We start from the raw sequence: 24,117 nt of genomic DNA on the forward strand, positions 1-24,117 counted from the left end.
AAATCCTGACTTTTTAGAAATCCGGTCCTGGTTTATACTTGTAGAAATCCTGTCCTGGTTTATACTTGTAGAAATCCTGACTTTTTAGAAATCCGGTCCTGGTTTATACTTGTAGAAATCCTGTCTCTTTTTTATACTTGTAGGAATCCTGTCCCTGGTTTATACTTGTAGGAATCCTGTCCTGGTTTATACTTGTAGGAATCCTGTCCTGGTTTATACTTGTAGGAATCATGTCCTGGTTTATACTTGTATATAGTAAGTGTGAAGAGATAAACAAACAAAATCCCCATGTGATTCAGAAGACTATAACAATATTAAATTCCTTACCTTATTTCTTTCTGTGGTACATGTTCTTTACCCGTATCAAATATTCGAGCATATAATTCAGTAGTTTTTGTGTCAAGAAGAAATAATGATGCTCTGTCAGCATTTACAAGTTTTTTGGCATAATTCTGAAAATAAAACAATCCCTGAATGACAATGTAAATGCATTTCCAATATCTAAAATGTTTCTCAATATGAATTGTAGTGCTGGGATACTCAGAAGATAGTTTATGTAAGCAAAGATTACACTGTAAAACAGCAAATTGTACAAAAATATTTAGCATTACTAAAATTAGATTTAAAATAACATATGCAAAGACATACAGCATGGCTGTTAAGACTATAAATATAACAAATCTGGCCTTTTTTAAGAGGTCAATAACATATTGACATCATATAGAGGATTTATCTTTTTTAAACTTAGTCGCAATTTGGCCATGCCTGAAAATCCTAACCATCATTTTTCTAAAATGTTCAATCAAAGCCCAGTCTTTATAAAATTGAATTGCTTGAATTAACCTTTTATTACTACAAAGAGTACATGCAACACAAATTGATCAATTAAAAAGGTCTGGACTATTGTGAATATAGGACAAATTTTCATGTCAAATATTTAAAGAATATACTTTGCAACTTACCATAATTTTCATAATAACTGTATCCATGCTAACTATGTCTTGAAATATTGATCTATAAAACATTAAAAAATATAAACCATATATATCTTACAGCTTACAGCTATTGTGTGATGCCTGATCACTTGATATAACTAATTAACATATTTTAAATAGCAATATGACAGATTTTACATGTGGAGCAGGATCTGCTAACGCTTCCAGAGCAACTGAGATCAGCCCTGGTTTAAGGTGGGGTTTGTGTTGCTAAGTCTTTTGTTTTTTGTGCTCTGTTTTTGTGGAACAATTGATTTTTTTCCATTGTTTTTGTATTTTGCCACAGCATTGTCGGTTTGTTTTCGACTTAAGAGTTTGAATATCTCTTTAGTATCTGGATTTTTGTGTACTGTTGTAATTTATGTCTAATATGTTAAAGATTTAATCAAAAGAACTACGTGAAAATCTTAATATTTCTGTTTATTCAACGAGCCTATGAATCTATTAGTTAATACTCATTGAAGATTGTACAGCAACTGGAAAATTTTAAATAGGTGTAATTTTAAACTTTTGGTTACCATGTATTGTTAAATGTACCATATTATCTTAAAAACAGATGCTTAATTTATTCAAGTATATAAATTAGGCAAACCTTCCAAAAAAATTTGGTGAATAAATACCATCCACTGGAAATGGTTAGCAACAACTACTCCAGTGTGAAATTAAAAATGTCCAAAGCTGAATGGCTAAAACAACTAAAAGGAGTAAGTTTGGTAAGGGCCATAATTGGTCCCAATTATTAAGTTCAATGTTTCAAGATAAAAATGTTTTAAGTTGATTAAAAGACATGTGAGAAAGTTAAATATAACTATTTTTGTCAAAGTTTTATCTTAAAGTGTTGATTTTTACATCCCAAAAATGTCAAAAATAGTTTTTGCAAAAAATTTGACAAAATCGGCTGGTTTTGAACCAAATTTAAGCCTAGGAAACATAGAGTGCAGGCATTGACAAACTAAATATTCAAGTTAGACATGTAAAATGTTATAACAAACATTATTTTAAAAGATCTTATTTGTCGACATATGTGTTCTATGTTTCCTGTCCAAAAATCAATGGAAATTTACCTGTTTTCATTGACTTTTGTGGAAAATCAAAATGAGTGCTATATGTGAAACATGTACGTAAAGTTTCAACAAAAAGACATATTTACTATCCAGTCACTTTATTAGCTATAATTCATTGTAATATTAGTCAATAAATCCCAATTTGAAATATAAGGTAAAAACAGGGGCCTTTTTAAGGCCTTATCGAACCTACTCCTATATTGGACTTACTTTGTAACTGCTAACAAGAAATCATTTAATTTTCTCTGTCTCATCATACTATTATACATCTGCAATAATACATAATATAAAACTTTACATGATCCTTAATGAGAAAAACTAATTCACCAGTATAAGCATCAAGATAATTTCCTTACATAATTCAAACACTTAGTCATCTTATATTTTATCCAGTTGGCTTCTTTTTACTAAAGGAAAGCAATGGTTAACCATAATGTATTTATTGAATTTCTTCTACAAGAAATGAATCACTTTATGCATCTTTTAAATCAAAAAATCAAAACACTTTTACACAAATACATAATTATCCACAAATCTGTAGGTTGAAATTGCTCAAAGACCAACATTGAAAGTTTGTAAGGCCAGACTGTACAGTATTTTTTGTTTGCCATACACTAAATGATCATCGGACATGTTGGAAGGTGAAAAAAATAATTTTATTTATATTTTTTTTCAATGAAAGTTCAAATATGTCAAAAAACCTTAACCAGTACTATTTACATAGAAATGAAAAAATACAATTTCCTAAGGGTTGTATAAGTGCAATTTGGAAAACAAATAAATTTCAAATTATTGAAATGATATAACATTACAGCTTGCTTATTCTAGAAATAAAAAGACAAGGGGGTTAGAAGGCACTTTGGTTAATGTATTATAGGTGATGGGTGTATTTTTGGTTTGATATATTAAAAGACTAAATAACATCCATCTTAAAATAAACTGTTGACACAGAGATATGTCTCGCCATCATGTAAGGTTGATAGAATCATGCCAATGTTGAAATTAAAATGGCCTTAACTTTAACATGTAAACTATCCAGAACATTCAAAAGTCAATGAACAATGACTGAAGGTGCAGGGTCAAATTACCTCAGTGGAAATGAGAAATGCATATGTACAACTGCATACCAAATACCACTGACTTATCATGAGTGGTTCCCTTTAAGGATGTACTTAGGTCAGGTTTAGGAATTTTTGTCAGATTTTTGGACTCCTTGGTGTTTTTCCTACGATATAGGGTAAAATATTTTGCACCATAACACCCATTTTTTCTTTTCATGTGCTAAAACAACTGCATATCATTGACCTACCACAATTGGTTCCCCTTAAACTGACCTAATCAAAAACTGAGAGGGCAGTGCCAAATAATCTCTACAGAAATTAGATGTGTCAATGCTATTACAACTGCATACCAAATATCATTGACCTACCACTAATGGTTCCCTATTAATTGACCTAATCACAAACTCATTAAATGTTGACACTGCAGATGGAAACAACACACCACTGAAGTTTTGTCCAGGCGAGACAAAATATTGATTTTAATTTCATAAAAAAGTGAATCTACAAAATGTGCCTTCAACCCATTTGACATTTATTTCTAGATTAGCCCCCAAATACTAGGATTAAGGCTAAAAGCTCCAGATAAAAGCTGGTTGCAAAAGACAATGAACATAAAATTATGCAGATTGAAAAGGGTATAACGTTACTCCATGGTAGACTCATGCAGCCAAACAACATGATATACTACCTCTATAAAATAGACAGCAAAGCTTCCCCAGAAAATCATGTTAGCTGCAATCTAAAGCAGAAATCATTAGTCAAAACATGTTTGCTGCAATTTAAAACATGAATATGTGCTTGTATAAATACCACAAAATGCAAAAATTAGAAAAGTGCAAAGCAAGACATGTATCAGTGCATTTAAAATATATCACTCTCAGGAATATAGATCATGCCTAAAACTATTGTGTTGTAATGAACAATACATACAAAGAATGAAAAGTGAGTTTTAAGTTTAATGCAAACTGTGGATATTATCTCATATATCTTACTTTCTGTACCATTTGATATCAAAACTTATTTTCTGTGACATAAAATTCAACTCTATTTTTTCATACATTTTATATGAATTTTGGCTTCATTATCACTAAGTAAATTCTATTTGATAAAAATTTGGAAGGTATGACATCATGTTCATAATATATGTTTATTCATTACAGCTGCATGGGTATAGTAAATCACACATAGCTGTATTACTATTAATAAATATATAAATTGCATATTAAAATTTTTTTTAATTTATAAATATGATTAAAACTTCACCAAATAAGAATAAAGGAAAAATCAATTGAAATGTTCTTCAATCTTCAATTGGATTCCCTCCTCCCATATTTTCATTGATCAATTTATTTTACAAAATGCATTACATGTACCACTATTTAATTTCAGAAAAAATCAATTAATTAGCTACAGGGTTAAATTTTATGAAAGCTTTTCTGTAAATTTAAAAAAAGAAAAAAGAAAAAATGAATAATATTAATATTAATATGCAATTTGACTATTCTAATCTAAGTAAGTAGAATACACAGCACACATATGGTTATATAAACAGCACACATAGGTTTACCTGCACATAATCCACACATACATCAGCCCAGACTAACAATGTAGCAGTCACCTAGAACACACAACAGTGAGACATGCACACAAACTACACTATTACAATATTTAATTCAATTCTCATTTTATACAAAATAAAGATATTATTTACCAACTATTAAATGACATAATGCAAAGGATGATGGGTAATTTTATTGCTGGTACACCATGATGAAATACTGTAATGCCATTGGTTGAATATAATTGTCTAATACATTATTAACCAATAACAACATAACACTGTTAAAATTGAAAAATTAAAATTGAATCTCACATTTCCTTGTATATTTTACTCTAAATGAAATTCATTATAGAACTTTTATCACATTATAAAAAAACTGGTAGCTATTGAAATCAAACTGCCATTACAAAAACACCAAAAACTTGAGTTTCATTGGCAAGGTATGACTTTTTAAAATTTTAAGTCCAATTAAATCAAATTGCACCAAACATGTTGCAAGAAAATTTACTAAAAGTTGCGTTATTTTATAAACATATATATTGTTGTTGGCTCATGTCCGTCATATAAGTTTTTTTTCTCAAATTGTTTTGTTATAAATTAAAGGCTGTTTTCTGGTTTGAATTGTTTCACTTTTTTCATGTTGGGCCTTTTATAGCAGACTATACAGTATGGGTATTCGGTGGCCTATAATTGCTTACTACCACTTCATTTTAGCTCTGGTGGATAGTTGTCTCGTTGGCAGTCATATCACATCTCCTCATTTTTATATATATAATATAATGTTTTATTCAGCTTATGAGTCAAAGTTGTTCAAAATGATGAAATGACTGGCAATTTTATATATATTATTGCTGTATTAAAGCATCTTTAGCTTTCAAAACTTTTGGCATGGGTCATTCCTAGTGAAATTTTAAATAATATGTTTCAAATTGAGTAAATTAACAATATTTTTCAGATTATGATTTGCTTCCAAAAGTTTCTTTTTCTTCAACAATTTATCAAATACATCCTAAATTGAAACATTGTTTCATTTGCACAGAACTATTACAGGCCATGATTATTTGTTATCAACTTATCTGCTGTTTTAAATGCTGTCAGAAGAGTTTGCATCAATCAATTCATGCTGTTTAATCCTTGTATTGTAGTTGCTGAGAAAAATGTGACGAAAATTTTAAACTTGGCTATCATGTGTACAATGATACAAGTGTTCGATAAATAGGAAGTTGTTGAGTGATGAATCTGAAAACGCATCACACAGTATAGCTGACTTATACTAGATATCATTGAGATGGTAGCCATCTCTGTGGGCCCCGCTGTGAATAATGTGTGGTAAAAAATTTGTATCTTTATCATTGGACATGGGGTTGTCAACTGAAACCAAAGTTTTTTACCTTGACCTTTGACCTAGGAAGTTGTACATAAATTATGACACACCCTCTGGTGTTGGTTTATATACATGTTAAGTATAAATTTTGAAATCATAACGGTTTTCAAGATATAGAGCGGACACGATCTTTACCATAGGACATGGGGTTGTCAACCAAAACCAAAGTTTTTGACCTTGACCTTTGACCTAGGAAGCTGTACATACATTATGACACACCCTTTGGTGTTGGTTAATATACATGTCAAGTATAAACTAAGAAATCATAACGGTTCTCTAGATATAGAGTGGACACAATTTGTTAGGGATGGACTGACGGATAGACAGAGGTGAAACAGTATACCCCATCTTTTTTAAAGCGGGGGTATATATCAATAAGACATCTGCCAAATATATATAAAATAAAAAGGAGATGTGGGGGGGGGGGGTATATTTCAATAAGACAGCAACTCAATGACCCAATAAATTTTTGTTTTAATGATTTCATTCTGTTGATACCTTTAATTTTCCTTTCTTCTACATGACAATGACAATACCAAGTTTTTTGAAGTAATCAATTATCTTGAAATCTTGAAATTATATATGTAAATATTTTTTTTTTAATTTTTTAAAAAATTTTTATGTATCAAAATATGAAAATTCAAGAAATAGGGTGGGGATAGGCTTTCACCATCCTTCACTGTTTCCTAACAGTGCACTAAAGTTTACCAAAAGTATGAGCAAGGTTAGGTCATAACTGAAAAACGCCTGTCTATCTAACTTTATAAAAGCGTATTCTATTACATTTGATAGACATAAAATATTTATTTTGGAGAAGATGCAAATTAAAAAGTGTTACAGATCATTAGCTATACAGATCAAAGAATATTCTTGTAGCCTTTATGATATAATATCCTTGTAAAGCAACGGAACTTAACATTCAATTACATTGTATACATAATACAACATTCATATATCACTATTTATACTTTATTTGCAGATTAAATTCTGTTTTACATATGTAAAACTGATTTTATTACATATGATATCATTTTCTATAACCCCTTTTTACTCAAACAAATATCTAGAAAGAATATGCAAAAATTTGGTTAAAAAGAACGAAGTTTGCTCCTGATGCTTAACTCATTGTAAGTATAGATATGATATTTATTCAAAACTAATGCAATATGCAGCTTGTATAGAATCAAATTCATTATTACACCTTTCATACTTTTTAAAACTTCACACTGTGGGAGTCAAAAGTTTTAAGTCTATATAAAATCTCTGAACAAATATGTTTATCAATTCATTTTTCACTTAGCTTTTTGTCAAAAAGCTTTTATTCTATCATTATATTCTGGTATAATTTGTTAGGCTTTATACGTGTTTTCTTATTAGATATGTTTAAGTTGTAACAACTACCTTGAATTTAAATGGACAATGTCTTAAAACATTATAATCTGTATTTCCTTAAATATGGGTGATCCCTGATACAGCTAATTAAACAAAGTGTTTAGCCTCATGAATATATAATAAGTACATTGGTGGTCACTAAGATACCATTTATAAAACATGGTTTTATCAACCATCACTATATTATAGCTAAATATAAACCATTTCAATGGGAGGTCACTGCGATATACCAAACATTGCATGTTTTTTTTTGGGGGGGGGGGGGGGGCCATAATCCTGGAAGTATCATATATAGATGGTTTTGATGTGACTTAATTTGAATTTGAGTTATCTCCCTTGGTCACAATTTTGGAATTAAAAATGGTTATTTTTCTTATTTGACCAAATTGAAACATGCGATACATACAAGTCTAATAAGAGATCCTAACTTATTCGTAGTGTTGAAATTAAGGAATGCTAAAATAATAAAAATTGTTCAGAAAAAACGTTTTATAAAGTCTAACGGTCAGTATAACAAGTTGAATACAGCAGATTTATGAAGGAATCAATTCTGTCCTGTATTTTAATAAAATAAGTTAGCAGGTTACAACAAATGACTTGGTGAAAAATGTTTTAAGAAATCATTAGAGTGTCTTTAAAAATTGGGATCTTTTGGGAAGACATAACATGTATCTTTCTTTTGACCTTATAACATGGTTAATTATCAATTATCCCCCTTTGTTTAACAGTCAATATAAGTTTAACTTATAGAAGTCTATACTGATGCCTACCTCTTCATCTTCCTGAGTAAATGAGTCTGTACTGAATTGTCTGTAAAGTTCTATTACACCTACAAAATATACAATTATTAAATTACGGCTGAAGCAAAGGGACAAATGGAACTTAATTTGTTGCTGTATATCATATTTGTTTTTTGTTTATTGCTTTGTAAATCAATCAGGCCGCAAGTTTTCTCACTTTTGAATATTTTGCATTTATCATTTCAGGGTCTTTTAAAGCTTGCCATGCAGTATGGGTTTTGCTCATTGTTGAAGGCCATATCGTGACATATAGTTGCTAACGTTCTATGTCATTTGTTTTCTGGTAGAGAGTTGACTCATTGGCTATCATACCACATCTTCTTATTTTTATATTTACTGGGAAAGGCAGGTAACTGCATTTGATCATTAGTAAGCTTTTTAACCAGGTTTCCTAAAAGATGTGCATGTAAACCTTTGCTTCATATTTTGTCATGTGTCTTGTGTATCTCCCACCTTTATTAGGAGCAATTGAGGTTTAATAAAACCTACCTAATACCCCTGAGTCTTCCTGTAAAATTGGAATGGCTAGAACTGTCTGAACATGCTCCATCTTTATCCCTAGGCCTGCTGGAAACCTCATGTCCTGATAAAGAAAATTAATTTACTTATAAAAAAAATAAATGTAACACCTTATCTGATATTTTTTTTCTGAAAGTCAAAACTTTATTGCATCTATACCATTCTTAGCTCTGAGTCACAATTAATTCCTGAAGCATTACATATTTTCAATTAAAACTACATCACATAACCAGAAATTAATTATTTTCAATTGTACATTAGCTAAAGTTACAGCACTATTGGTTCTAATTGGTTTAATATCTAAGGCCCTTAAAAGGTTAATTTCTATTTTATCTTCGATGAAATATAGCAATCTAATGTTCAATATTTTTTTATTCAAGTATCATCCCTGATAATATATAGTACAATATTACATACATATAAAATAGCATGATAAGTTCTAGGAGTGTTTTCATGAATTTAATTCGACCTTGAATACTGTGGACTCATTTATTTTCGTGGGTACCAATTTTCGTGGATTGCGGAAAACTTGCCTTTTCGTGGATATAGGATTTCGTGGTTTTGCCATATTCTGCATACAAGCTGATGGTAAATTTGTACTTCGTTGAATATTTGAATTCGTGGTTCACCTGTATCCACGAAAACCATGAAAATTGGTATCCAACGAATATTAATGAATCCACAGTATATAATTGTATTGTAACTGAACTTACCCCCTGAACATGATTTGTTCTGATTGTAACTGAACTTACCCCTTGAACATGATTTGTTCTGATTGTAACTGAACTTACCCCTTGAACATGATTAGTTCTGATTGTAACTAAACTTACCCCCTGAATATGATTAGTTCTGATTGTAACTGAACTTACCCCCTGAACATGATTAGTTCTGATTGTAACTGAACTTACCCCCTGAACATGATTAGTTCTGACTGTAACTGAACTTACCCCCTGAACATGATTAATTCTGATTGTAACTGAACTTACCCCCTGAACATGATTAGTTCTGATTGTAACTGAACTTACCCCTTGAACATGATTAATTCTGATTGTAACTGAACTTACCCCTTGAACATGATTAGTTCTGATTGTAACTGAACTTACCCCTTGAACATGATTAATTCTGACTGTAACTGAACTTACCCCCTGAACATGATTAATTCTGATTTTAACTGAACTTACCCCCTGAACATGATTAGTTCTGATTGTATCTTTTGTTTTGGCAACATAAGATGGTAAGGATGTTCCAGTTTCTATGTTACCAATATAAGATCCTTCAGAAGGTCTGTCTGTTGTACGACTTCCCCTATGAGACAGAAACATAATGTATCAAATGAGAATGGCTTAAATTAGTAAGAAAATAAAAAATAGTAATCACACCTATCATTTTAAACTCTCTTTTTAAATCTAGAAAACAGTTTGTTTTTCAAACAGATTATGTTAAATACCGATGCAAAAAACCATCTTGCACTAAATATCTAGCCCTAATTGTCACTGTGCAGAAATACCTAAGCACATAACCCTAATTGTCACTGTGCAGAAATACCTTAACACATACCCCATATTGTCACTGTGCAGAAATACCTTTACACAAAACCCTCATTGTCACGTGCAGAAATACCTAAACACATAACCATAATTCTCACTGTGCAGAAATACCTAAACACATAGCCCTGATACTGTACAGAAATACCTAGGCACATAGCACTTATTGTCACTGTGCAGAAATACCTGAACACATAGCCTTCATACTCACTGTACAGAAATACCTAGGCACATATCCCTTATTGTCACTGTGCAGAAATACCTAAACACATAACCCTTATTCTCACTGTGCAGAAATACCTAACCACATATTTCTTATTGTCACTGTGCAGAAATACCTAAACACATAACCCTTATTCTCACTGTGCAGAAATACCTAAACACATAGCCATTTTTGTCACTGCAGGAAATACCTAAACACATAGCCATCATTGTCCCTGTGCAGGAAATACCTAAATACATAGTCATTATTGTCTCTGTACTGGAAATACCTAAACACATAATCATAATTGATACCTAAACACTTAGGCATCACTGTCCCTGTACAGGAAATACCTAAACACATAGCCATCATTGTCATTGTGCAGGAAATATCTAAACACGTAGTCATAATTGTCACTGTGCAACAAATATTATTTTCAAACGAGAAGTGCAATTATAGCAATTCCTCATTGGTGTTGACAAGAATTGTGATAATTGTTATTTTATATTTGTAAGTATAGGTATAATTATCTTAGTTTTGTTCTGAATTACTGTAAATTATCAATAATTTGGTAAATATGTGTTTTGTAGTACAAAAGATCTACTTAAAACTAATACTTTTAAAAGCAATTTTCTGGTCTGCTGCAATTCAATACTCTTTATCATGAGTTAATATCACTTTCTGCAATCTAAGGGAAATGGATTAGAATAGATGTGAGGTGACTGTTCATATAAATAACAAATACATTAAAGATACAACTCTTTTATAACTGTAATAACTATTTTAGTCCACATTCAGTGAAAGATGAACAATTTGATTGTCATACAATCCATAAATAGCTGGGGAAGTATGTAGTATATTGTACTGATTATTGGTCACCTTATAAGCCACAGAACATACTGTTACATATCTAGGTTTACTAACCTGCTAGAGGATATTGGTGATACTTTATGATGATACAGCTGTGAAAAAAAGAGACAATTATCTTAATAATGCTCCAATAATATTGATCTGCCATGTGTTACATTGTTAGCACAATAACTTGTCAAATTATCAACTTCATTATATTCAACGTTATTAGCTATTTTTTTTTATCAAGACAGAGCCTTCTATTTTTTGACAACAATAAATAAGCCAGCAGAATTTGACTTCAGTTGAATTTATTATTTTGTTTTTATGTTTGACAGTTTGATAAAATTGACCCCAGAAATAATGTAAGGTTGACTGTTTTAGAATATTACAATGGTTATCTTGTTAGGCTACATGTTTTGGATAAAGACTTTGGATTATGTTTTTCATAAGAAATGACAATAACTGTGATTAGTTAATGATCTGATTGGACTTATTGTTAATCCTCTTCCAAGTCAATATATAGTCCTATTAGATTTTTTTTGCTTATGTTTATAGTATTTCATAAGAAACAGTAATCCAAAACAACATCTAGTATAAAATAAGGTACTGAAATAAAAATTTAGATCTTCAGTAGGAGTCTTGCACTAACACAATCACTGAGTTGTTAAACTGTATTTGATTGCTGCATAATTTAATCTTATATCAGTATGTGTATGGGGTTACCAATAAGGCACCAGGTGTATTGTTTATATCAGTGTGTGTATTGGGTTACCAATAAGGCACCAGGTGTATAGTTTATATCAGTGTGTGTATTGGGTTACCAATCAGGCACCAGGTGTATAGTTTATATCAGTGTGTGTATTGGGTTACCAATCAGGCACCAGGTGTATAATTTATATAGATCAGTGTGTTTATTGGGTTACCAATCAGGCACCAGGTGTATAGTTTATATCAGTGTGTGTATTGGGTTACCAATCAGGCACAAGGTGTATAGTTTATATCAGTGTGTGTATTGGGTTTCCAATCAGACACCAAGTATATAGTTTATATCAGTGTGTGTATTGGGTTACCAATCAGGCACCAGGTGTATAGTTTATATCAGTGTGTGTATTGGGTTACCAATCAGGCACCAGGTGTATAGTTTATATCAGTGTGTGTATTAGGTTACCAATCAGACACCAGGTGTATAGTTTATATCAGTGTGTGTATTGGGTTACCAATCAGGCACCAGGTGTATAGTTTATATCAGTGTGTGTATTGGGTTACCAATCAGGCACCAGGTGTATAGTTTATATCAGTGTGTGTTTTGGGTTACCAATCAGGCACCAGGTGTATTAAAGTTTGGCATTATAGATTATAGACTGAGGTTGAAGTCAGTGTTAGACAAAAGCCACTCAGGCTGCAACTGATGGGAGTTGCAGTGTTCCCAGAATTAACCAGAATTTCCTTGATGGCAAATATTGGTAGAATTACCCATCATTACACATTCATATTACAAAAGACTGACAAAAATAACAATTTGTCCCCTTGCGTCAGATGCATCACACAATTTTGTTTTGCATAATTATTACATGGGCGGCGTGCGCGGCCGGACTATTACTTATTGGCTTGACCTTGGACTCTGGGTAACTTCTAAATACCCCAAAAAATGTTATGAATAAAGTGTGTGTGTGATTCATATGATTATGTAAATTATATCAGTTTCTATACTATGACAGTGTGATGTGATTATAGACTTCTGTTAAACTTGATTGGAGTCTAGCTTACAGTGTATCAGTTTTAATGTTATTTAAATCTGTTTAAATATTTTGTTAACTTTATACTGTAAATTAATTTGCCTATGGCAAGTATACTTGATAATTCATCTGTAAATAATGTCTTTATTATGTGAACATGCAAAGTTACATAATAATATGTATCTTCTATGACACACAAATTAGGTTACATTAAATCTAACAAAATAAAATATCCTTCTTAAGAAAATATGTGTGTATTTAAAACTTCGTTTATATCAAGTTATGATTTTGTTTTGACCATTTACAAGAACAGAATATTGTTACTCATTTTTGCAGTCAGTTTGGTTCAATTTTGTCAAAATAAACCCCAAAACTTTGATGATACATAAAAGTTTTGCAAGACAATAATTCGATCTTATTTGGATCCATATTCCCCCTATGAGTTAGAGATGGTTGCACATGTGTGCAGCATGGTTAGTTATTGAAAAAAATGTCAGCCGAAAAGGGAAATTAGAAAAAACAAGGCAATTTCCTATTTCATTGACAGATTCTGCCCCAAAAAATATCATTCTTACATGTTACATGTAAAACAAGAATGTACGTTATTCTTTTATATGAAATCAACAGAAAAATGGTCTTAATTTATACTATAGCACATGATATCTATATTTATCTGTTTTAATCTCTCATCAATCTTGGAGGTCATGTTGATTGTTAATTAGCCCAAAATCTTGATACTTTTTACCATTCCATGCATTATTTATTGTTTCCTATAGAACTTTTGGTAATTCAGGTATATGTTTCAGTATGTTATAAATCTAATTTGTGAGTTTAAGTTAATTGGGTGGGCATGAATTTAGCAATTAATGCCATTCCTATTTCAATATATCTGAAATAAAATTAGCTATATATAAATAGTTTTGCATTTTTTCCTTGTATTTTTTTGCCTTATTTGATTTGGGTTAGGAGTGTTTTACTGCTTTGTTGATCATAAATTTTGTTAGTTTTATAATAAATTTTACAAGTATATTGTGCCATATTTTTGTTTAATTTTTTTTTTTTTTTTTTTTCTTAAGTCATGTCTTTAAGGGTTCAGGAAATATTGGAATTAACATTTTGTTCCTGGCTGAAGACATTCGATTCCTTTTCTTCTTCAGATAATTACCATTTTGTTTTACAAATCCAGATTATAACATTTGTTTTCAAAATAATTACCATGGTAACCTGGTAACCCAAACTGAATACTCATATGTAAGGATAAAGAAATCCTCTTCCTTCTGCTGGAGTGTATAATTATATATAAAAGTATTTTTTTCATCATTATTTAGATAGGTTTATTGGATTACAGTGCAATTACCCGAATATTATTTTTATTCTTAGGTAAAAATAATCTTAAGCTGACCCACAGGTACATGTAATCATTAATCATAAGCTGCTTACAAAGGCTATCAACCTCAATGGACGACATGTCAGACAATTTCTCATACACCAACTATAATGGCTTTTGAATTACAAGATATATAAATGGAAATTTTTCTATTTCACTTGCTTTTGTTGCTCCTTGATCTCCTTTAAAATCAATTTATTTTCAGTCTCATATGTAAGGCAATGAAATGTTTTCCACCCAAAAGCAAACATAAAATGATATTAATTTGAACCAGGTAATTTTTTACCTGTTGATTACTGTCTGCCAGGTATAAATTGAACCCATCTGCACTGGTTGCTGAAAAATAGATGATGTGTCCTTATCAAAACAAACAAGATAAAGAGAAATGAAATACAAAATCACTATAATACATATATCTATCATTTATGTATATAATACACAACAAAGCCTGGTAAAAATGCTGTGATATTTGTACCAATGTGGAAGAAAAAGGGGTTCAAATCTGATTAATTTAATGCAACTTTTAGCTACATGGACACATAGAAATAAGCATCAATCAACAAGGCTATAAAATACAACTACTCCCTCCATTAAATTGCCACTTTCTATTGTGCTATTTTGTGACATGGTCATTGGATGTAAATTTTAATTACTGTTTTTAATCCTGATGAAGCTGAATAAGATAGATATAAGAAGATGTGGTATGAGTGCCAATGAGACAACTCTCCATCAAAGACTCTAGTTTCATGAAACTGAATAAGACTCTAGCTTTATGGAACTGAATAAAAGACTCTAGCTTCATGCTGTTTTCTATAACATTTAATTTACCTTAAACTTTGACATTGAAACTGAGTAACTCTGGTTTAAGCTATTACCTTTGTTGAGCATTGTAGCAATCTCAACTAACTAGAAGGTACAATCCTGAGAGTAGGAATTCTGTTTTGTGTTTTCTACATTCCTATTCTGATTGACAATTTGTAATCTTGAATTTTGTTCTTTAATCTTGACTTAAAACAGTGTTTTACTATACAGTAAGGTTTTTGTACATTGTTGAAACAGTTGTTAAAATCCTCCTCCTTTGATCTCTAGTGGATACTTGTCTCACTGGCAATCATACCACATCTCATTATTCTATGTTAAATCAATTCTTTTCTTATTTCTATGATCAATGACATTTCATTTGTATTTGTTTATGTTGTTTGGTTGCTGTCTCATTGAGGTATATATTTTAACAACTCCCTTTTCTATATTTTCAGTGAGAAGCCTGATCAACTACAGGCGATATAAATACAAGAGGCTCTCAAGAGCCTGAATCGCTCACCTGTAATTTTTTGCTTAAATCTTTCATCAATGATTATTTCTGCTTTTTAGTATATATTAATTAGTGGCTTAAAAATTCCATTGAGATGTTCTTTGTATCTGTCATATTTTCCCCAAAAGCAAAGAAATACATTTTACCCATAGTGGCTATGTTTCTTGACGTACAAGAAAAAAAAATACAAAATTTATACTAGATACTCTGAAACTCATTCAGCCCAAGTTTGGCTGAAATTGATTCAACCGTTTCAAAGGAGAAGATTTTTTAAAGTTAGAAAACATGATAAACAAATTGTGTAAAATTGTCCTCAAAGGGCAATAGTCCTTAAGGGGTCAATTGTCAATTTTGGTCATATAAACTTATTTGTAGATCTTACTTTGCTGAACATATTTGCTGTTTACAGTTTATATTTATCATTAATACTATTTAGGATAATAACCAAAAACTGCAAAATTTCCTTAAAATTACCAATTTAGTGGCAGCAACCCAACAATGGGTTATTAGATTCATCTGAAAATTTCAAGGCTGATAGAACTTCACCTTATGTTTACCCCATGTCAGATTTGTTCTATCTCCTTTGGTTTTTATATATATAAGCCAAAAACTGCATTTTGACGAAACAGAAAATAAAACATAAACTTTATTCTAGATACCCTTAGGATCATTCATCTTAAGTTTGGTTGGAATTGGTTTATTGGTTTCAGAGGAGAAGATTTTTTAAAGTTAGAAAACATAATAAACAAATTGTGTAAAATAGTCCTTAAAGGGCAATAACTCTTTAAGGAATTGGTTTAGTGGTTTCAGAGGAGAAGATGTTTGAAATAGTTTACACCGGAAGGACGACGACGACGACGGACGCCAAGTGATGGCTAAAAAGGAGATGTGTCAATAGAATAGTTGAGACAACAATCAACACAAATACAAAAGACATCTATAGAGGTCAACATAGGGTCAACATATGTTGGTCTTAGACAATTTTTTTACGGTAGGTTTAAGGTGTGACTTACAATCTACAGCACACTGTGCTAGCTCTGCTAGGATCTGTTATCTGTCTAATTATTACAGTAAGTTTAAAGTGTGACTTACAATCTACAGCACACTGTATTAGCTCTGCTAGGATCTGTAATCTGTGTTATTATTACAGTAAGTTTAAAGTGTGACTGACAATCTACAGCACACTGTGCTAGCTCTGCTAGGATCTGTAATCTGTCTAATTATTACAGTAAGTTTAATGTGTGACTTACAATCTACAGCACACTGTGCTAGCTCTGCTAGGATCTGTAATCTGTCTAATTATTACAGTAAGTTTAAAGTGTGACTAACAATCTACAGCACACTGTGCTAGCTCTGCTAGGATCTGTAATCTGTCTAATTATTACAGTAAGTTTAAAGTGTGACTTACAATCTACAGCACACTGTGCTAGCTCTGCTAGGATCTGTAATATGTCTAATTATTACAGTAAGTTTAATCTGTGACTTACAATCTACAGCACACTGTGCTAGTTATGCTATGATCTGTAATATGTCTAATTAATACAGTAAGTTTAATCTGTGACTTACAATCTACAGCACACTGTGCTAGTTCTGCTAGGATCTGTAATCTGTCAGTCTGATAACTTATGTCCCTCGTCATCTCATGTAACACCTTCCATTTGCTTGATTGTACACATGTCTACAAAAAAAAAAAAACTGTCCATTAGTGTACAATCAGAAATCTATAAACTACTTAGAAAAGTTCAAAACTATATTTACAAAGTCTCCTTCATGTGGGGGAGAAAGGTGTCACCTGATAAAAGGAGACATCCCGAAGAACCAGGTTCCCTTTAGCCAAAATATGACCTTAAATTTCAACTTCATAATAAAAATATCAAAAAGGCCACAATTTGGTCCTCAAATGTATCTTTTTCAAAAGCCTTAATGCTTGGTAAAAAGAAATATCTTCATGGGAGTACATTATAGGCTTAAAAGTCAGTGGATTTGGAGATGCTGTCAAAAAATGATGATTTTGAGCATTATTCAGACCTAATAGGTTTAGGAAAACTAAGGCTGCAATCTAAGATCCAAAATGTTCTGACACCGAAAGGTGCAAAGGTTTGTATCGAATCGCTAGATATAATAATTATCTGGATCATAGTTGCAGTTAAACTTATCTATGCTAAAAACTGTATAAATTATAGAAAAACACATATGAATTATGATTAAGGGCCATAACTACCTAATTAATTTATTATGTGATGTACCAAAAAGAATTAATTTATGTTAAGTTATATCACAACTATTTCTATGTAAAATTTGAAGTACTTTGCCGAGATTAAAAAAATTTTAAAGTCTTAGGACCAACTTAAACCCTTTATAAACCTACTCCTTTATATAATGATATTTAATGTATTTCCATATTTTATTCTTGATCCATTTATCTTATATAAACCACCTAAATGCAAAATGTTGATTCCAGTGTTTATTCAGTAATCTGGAATCTTTTTACAGCATTTCTGAATTTATGCTGTAAAAAGAATTTTCTTTAATATGTCATCTGAATAAACATCACTATGCTTGATGGAGTCCAGTGAAGTATTATCAGAACTTGACAGGTTACATCTCTCCTATTCTGACCTAACAGTCTGTGCGAAAAACACCACTGGTAATAAGGAAAACAACAATCACTCAACCACTGGCCCATACCATAGCCCATCACTAGTAAAAAGTGGTCAGAGATACTGAAAATTTAAAAACTGTAATGGTCAGCCATATAAGATTATAATCTAGAAATAGAGTTTTGGACCAGTAGGTGTAAAAGTTTTTGGCACAGACTGAGGTGATCATACAGTTGGATTAAGTTTATCAAAGCTTGTCATGACCATCCTTTCCCGCAGTTATAAGCATAACAAAACCTCCTTCACCTTTAAAAAAATTTACTTTTGACTTCATTTCTTTAATTTTCCTGAACTGTATGCACTCTTGGTATAATTAAAAGTAAATCCTTTAATGGACAAGGAATGATAATATCTTCTGGAAGACTTTACCAGTTTCATATGAAATTCATTGATTACTGCCCTTTATGTTCCTCAGATTACATGTACATATGAAATACCTTACTACTAACTAATGAATATTATGGAGCATTATCTTGAACTTTTTGTAAGATGTCAGATTTGTAATTCATCATTTAAAACATTCCAACAACTGTCAAGATGAAGGACAGCAATAAAAGTGTTGTTCTTTTGATGAACATGTTATTTAATAGTTATTTATGAGAATGAGTGCTTCATATATAGTGACCCTATAAGGCTATATTCTTTCTTTTTGAAATATATATATAGTGTATTATTCATTTGTTTGTTATTCAGAATTCATTGGCTAGCAAGATTAGACACTTAATAAATTGTGATACTGTCACTACATTTAATATGAACTCTTCATGCTTTCAATGCTATGATTTAAATCAATTAGAAGCTTATCAATTAACATTACAGTGGTGAATACTTGATTATAACCAGAAAGTGTAACGGTTTTTATCCCCTGTCAAAACTGTGTCAAACTTTACGTCACTATGTTTGAACAGTATAAAATAATATAATGAGATTTCAATTCAGTGCATTTTACGATCAAAAAGAGATTTAAACGGAGTGAGAGAGTAACCTGTAACACCTTTCATATAAATCCATAACGAACGTTACACCGATTTCTGAAGATTACCTGTAACCCAGAGATACGTAAATAAACCCCAACTCATCAAAATAAGTTATATTAAACATAATCCTATCTTAATATCTTGTCAACAAAAACTTATTACACCTCTTCAGAAATCATCATACAGCCGTAAGTATTCTTAAGCTGCTATTCATTACCATAAACATTTTCCCAAGGACCTTTACACTTCATTAGATGCAAATTCAAGACATGCAAATTAAAAAAAAAAGTCTTTTTCTTCATTGAAAATTATAATAAAAGTTTACTGTTATTGGTTCATACAAGGTTCATTTAAGAAATATTGTGAAAGATATTTTCTACCAAACAAAAAATAAATTAAAAAAGTTAACTAAATCGAATTTTCATAATATATTAAAACTATATGTCGAAATTTGTTTTAAATTGATTATGTTTTATTCATCTACAATTTAAAAGTGATTTACCACAAATGAGAATTCTTTCACCTAATTGCCTAAATTTCATACCTTAAACATGAAATTCTTATCATAGAGGGAAGATACAAGTACTATGTCATTAGTCTACTAAATATGTAATACATTAGGGTGGCACTGTCAGAAATCAATCATATTCTCAAATAAATAAAAGTAAAACATGGATTCCAAAATTCATATAGACTATCCTGGGTCATGACATATGGCCTTGTATACATGACACAGTATTAGTGGTAAGAAACATACCACAATGTGTGTATTCTGACACAAGATACTAAACTTCAACTAAAGACATTTATAAACAATAAACTAAATACAAGACAATCTTAAGCCATTCAGAGACTGTTTTGGTACATAAAAACTTTATGTAAACCGTAAGTAACCAACAATTCCTATACCCATCTTATATTTACATTTAGCTACCAATAAGTAATGGCAAACTACCTTCCTATGATGTAGACGTAAGATGAAACATAGGTATTGGTAATAAATCTTTGAGTATTATCAGTAGGTAAACTGACCAACATTGTTATCTTAAACATGACATTTAATGGCCATTCATGTCAAAAGCCCATTTCTTTTAGGACAATATTTCATTCAAAGTTTAAAGTGACGACATTAATATAATCTGTATTTGCTTAATGTTCACATTTATGTGTAAAACTTGTCAAATAGCAATGGAATACATAACCAATCTTTTGATATAATATAACTGTAAAATGTGGCACCTTGCGTCATATTGTAGGAAAACATTTTTTATTGATAAAGTAATGAATTATTATCTTTCTGAGCACCTAAGAACACCCCCAATTTTTTGGGGGTGGGGTAGGGTTAGCAATGCTTAGTCTTAATTAAACCACTCACCTTCCATTTACTACTTTTCTTTTCTCTCAATAGTTCTCCTAATAAAGAATACAAAATATATTATTAAATTGTAAAAATATTGAAACAGGAATAAGATGTAGATATATTGAAAATGGTAACAAATGTCAGGTTACAAAATAGCCTAGACATCTTGACGTATCTCTGTGCTGTGTGGGTAGCGCCAAGTGTTGACAATTCCACATGACCAGCTCAGATTAGGTTTGATGTGCAAGTGTTTGTTATGTAAATAATTGTTTTAAATTCCACAGGCAATGACACACAGATAACCTCAGATGTTTTGACTCTTTTGATTTTTAAACTCTCATAAATTATAAGTTTTTGTCTCAAGTTTTAGTTATCTTTTCATGTCTCATATGTTTTAAGACCAAATAAAATGAAAGTTTGTTTTCTGTTTACCAGTAAATAAATTGATTGTTGCTTGCTAAATGCCCAGTGGCAAATATTTCGTGCCTAATCAGGATGTCTTTCTAAGAGAGATACATTTTCTGTGAAATAAGTGAATTTTCTAGTTTAGATGCTTTTCTGACCACTATCTATCAAATTTTTCAACTTTTCTTGAGTAGAAGTCAGGACTATAGAAACAAAGTTGTTACCAATACACATATGCAACTATTCCATTTATAATTATGTTCTGTAACTCTGCATGTTACTGGTTTAATTAGGATTATGTATAATTTACTGGTTACCAGTGTGATGAAGGATTTAGAAAATTGAAAAATATATACATTTCACCTCAGTTACATTTTTACATCCATTCTAGGTTATCTTTCATTAATTTAAAATAAAATCATAAAATAATTTCATTAAGATTCAGACAAAACATTTTCATAGGTCTTGTCAAAACTTATACCGTGATCAGGTGCCATGTTTGTTTTCTTTGATCATGTTAGTGTTATGATTTAATATCTCCTTAATATAGCTATGTACTAGGGTATTATTAGAATGACAATTACATGTCAAATTTAATTGCAATATAAACACTGAGTTAAATAAATTATTTGCATGGAAAAATATCAAAGATTGGCTATGTTTGAGAATTAATTGGTCATTTTTTTTCGTAACTTCGAAATTTTATCAAAACAAACAAAATGTATCCACTTTCTCAAAAACAAAACAATGTTCAATTCTATGCTTCTTAAAGGTAAGACAATGGCTGAAAACATTTGCATCCAAAAGTTATTTGATTTCCATTGTAAAAATATTACAAAATATCTTTTCACATGTCGAGTTACAATATCAGTGTAAACAATGCATAATCAATGCATATAAATCTTTATTTTGGGTGCGAGAGACTGTTTCTATCAAATATACTAAAATGCAGGTGGAATAAGAAAAAAATAATAAATTTCTCAAAAACAATAAGACACTCTTAAATATTTTAAATGTAACTTTTAACACAGAAATGAATTCATAGCAAATTTTGAAGCAAAAAAGTTTGTTACCTGAACTGATTTGGTTTTTGATTTCTTTGCATTTAATGTATCGTCGACCCTTCTAGGGTTTGGGTGGATATTATTTACAATAAATAAGTTTAGAAAATTGATTATATAAGAAGGTCTCTTTGCAATTTTATTGCATGTTAACAATGAAATTAAAGAAGACTGTGTGGTTATGGCACCTCATATTTTAAACTTAATTTGCAGCAAGAAAGAAATCATATTTCTGAACCTAATTTAGAACATATATTTAATGGTAAATAAGAAAAATCTTTATTAGACGGGGTTGGGTGGTAAAATACAAAATGTATAAAAAAAAAAGTAATGATAGTTTGATCTTTGTAGCCTGTTCATTTTCAATGATAAAACAATCAGTCCAAAACATACAAAAAGTATTCATTTGAAACAAATTGGGATGGGGGTAAGTAAATCTAGTCCAATAATTATGACGTCTTGTAAGGCTATTCTAAAACAGAGACATATATACTAAATGTCTCTGTCTAAAAATTCTTTGGACTGTGTGACATTTGAAGTCTATTTTTTTTTTAAGTTCCAACATAACTTTGATAAAAATTAATGGCCGTGTTAATTTATACCACTAAATTAATACAGAAAAATCTGTGCAACTCGAAATGTTTTAAAACCTGACAGGACCTCAAGAACCTACCAAGGCGTCAAACATAATTATTTTGACTGAAACACATACACTTTTTCATACCGGAAACTTATATACTAATAGGCCACCGAATCTGGATCTATTGTGGGTTATTTCCGGAAGACATTTCACAGCCTTCGCAATCAGTCAATGATACGATAAACTTCTCCTAATTCTCAACTGTATTTTCAGTTTATTTGATCATGTTGAATTAAAATCAAGTTTGTGCACTTTAATGAAAGTTGTTGATTTATTTTAGAGGCACTCGACATTTTTTTTATTTTAATATCTGAGTGATGTCTCTGGTGACACGCATTCAGTCCGGCTGGATAAACTGAATACAAACTAACAAATCTTCTTTAAAAGTTCACCAGTTGTTGTTAGATTGTGATTCTGGAGGTTTATGTTATGTACACAGAATATTTACGAGAATTATTTTCAGAGCTTTCCGATTTTGACCTAACGGTTGTGATTACAGTATGTTGACCTTCTAGTAAGTCTTCAACAACATCTTTTAAAAACTTTCAGTGTCACACAACTATTTATTTACCTAAAACTTTTGATCTACACAATATAATTTATTCTCTTAATTATTTCTTTTTAATTAGTCATACAAGAACTCTTTTTATTATCTATTAAAAAAGGGCAAAAGGGGTGCTTGGAATATGATGCGTTTCTAATGATGTTAAATTTGATGTATGCCTTTTTGTGCTTCTTTGTTACATTTTTTTGTTTTTATAGTGATTACGATGATAACACAATGTTGACTGCCGTACCCCTATTTTTGACATTTTTACCTATTGTGTCTGTTTGATTTGTTCACGCATTGTTGTCAATATAATGTAATTTGATGCGACTGGCATACAAGTGAGAGGTTTAGCTAGCTATAAAACCAGGTTCAATCCACCATTTTCTACATAAGAAAATGCCTGTACCAAGTCAGGTATATGACAGTTGTTATCCATTCGTTTGATGTGTTTGAGCTTTTGGTTTTGCCATTTGATTATGGACTTTCCTTTTTGAATTTTCCTCGGAGTTCAGTATTTTTGTGATTTTAATTTTTTCTAATGATACTCAGTATACTTCAGTGTTTTTTTATTCATATAAATTATTGTTCATTCTTACAAAATTGTGATTAGTTTGTATGTTCATGTATGCTTATTTACCAATTTTCGTAATTTGGG

At 30.8% G+C, this 24,117-nt stretch overlaps 2 protein-coding genes across 8 annotated transcripts in view; one reads left to right on the plus strand and one right to left on the minus strand.

Annotated features, from left to right (window-relative positions):
* The window catches only part of LOC127736224 (trimeric intracellular cation channel type 1B.1-like), a 200,978-nt gene that overhangs the window by 106,389 nt on the left and 70,472 nt on the right, over nt 1-24,117 (plus strand). The window lies entirely within an intron of this gene.
* Nucleotides 1-24,117, minus strand: part of LOC127736176 (probable 3',5'-cyclic phosphodiesterase pde-5) — a 75,957-nt gene that overhangs the window by 26,779 nt on the left and 25,061 nt on the right. For all 6 annotated transcript variants that reach the window (XM_052246762.1, XM_052246756.1, XM_052246768.1 and 3 more), the window contains 11 exons: nt 20,822-20,859; nt 17,376-17,487; nt 14,784-14,833; nt 11,447-11,484; nt 9,958-10,081; nt 8,747-8,840; nt 8,228-8,286; nt 4,688-4,738; nt 2,270-2,328; nt 963-1,014; nt 328-452 (listed from right to left, as the gene is read on the minus strand). In XM_052246762.1, the coding sequence (XP_052102722.1) occupies nt 328-452; nt 963-1,014; nt 2,270-2,328; nt 4,688-4,738; nt 8,228-8,286; nt 8,747-8,840; nt 9,958-10,081; nt 11,447-11,484; nt 14,784-14,833; nt 17,376-17,487; nt 20,822-20,859 (802 nt within the window). The remainder of the gene's footprint in view (nt 1-327; nt 453-962; nt 1,015-2,269; nt 2,329-4,687; nt 4,739-8,227; nt 8,287-8,746; nt 8,841-9,957; nt 10,082-11,446; nt 11,485-14,783; nt 14,834-17,375; nt 17,488-20,821; nt 20,860-24,117) is intronic.

Source organism: Mytilus californianus, unplaced genomic scaffold (genome assembly GCF_021869535.1).
Source record: "Mytilus californianus isolate M0D057914Y unplaced genomic scaffold, xbMytCali1.0.p SCAF_1, whole genome shotgun sequence".
NCBI lineage: Eukaryota > Metazoa > Mollusca > Bivalvia > Mytilida > Mytilidae > Mytilus > Mytilus californianus.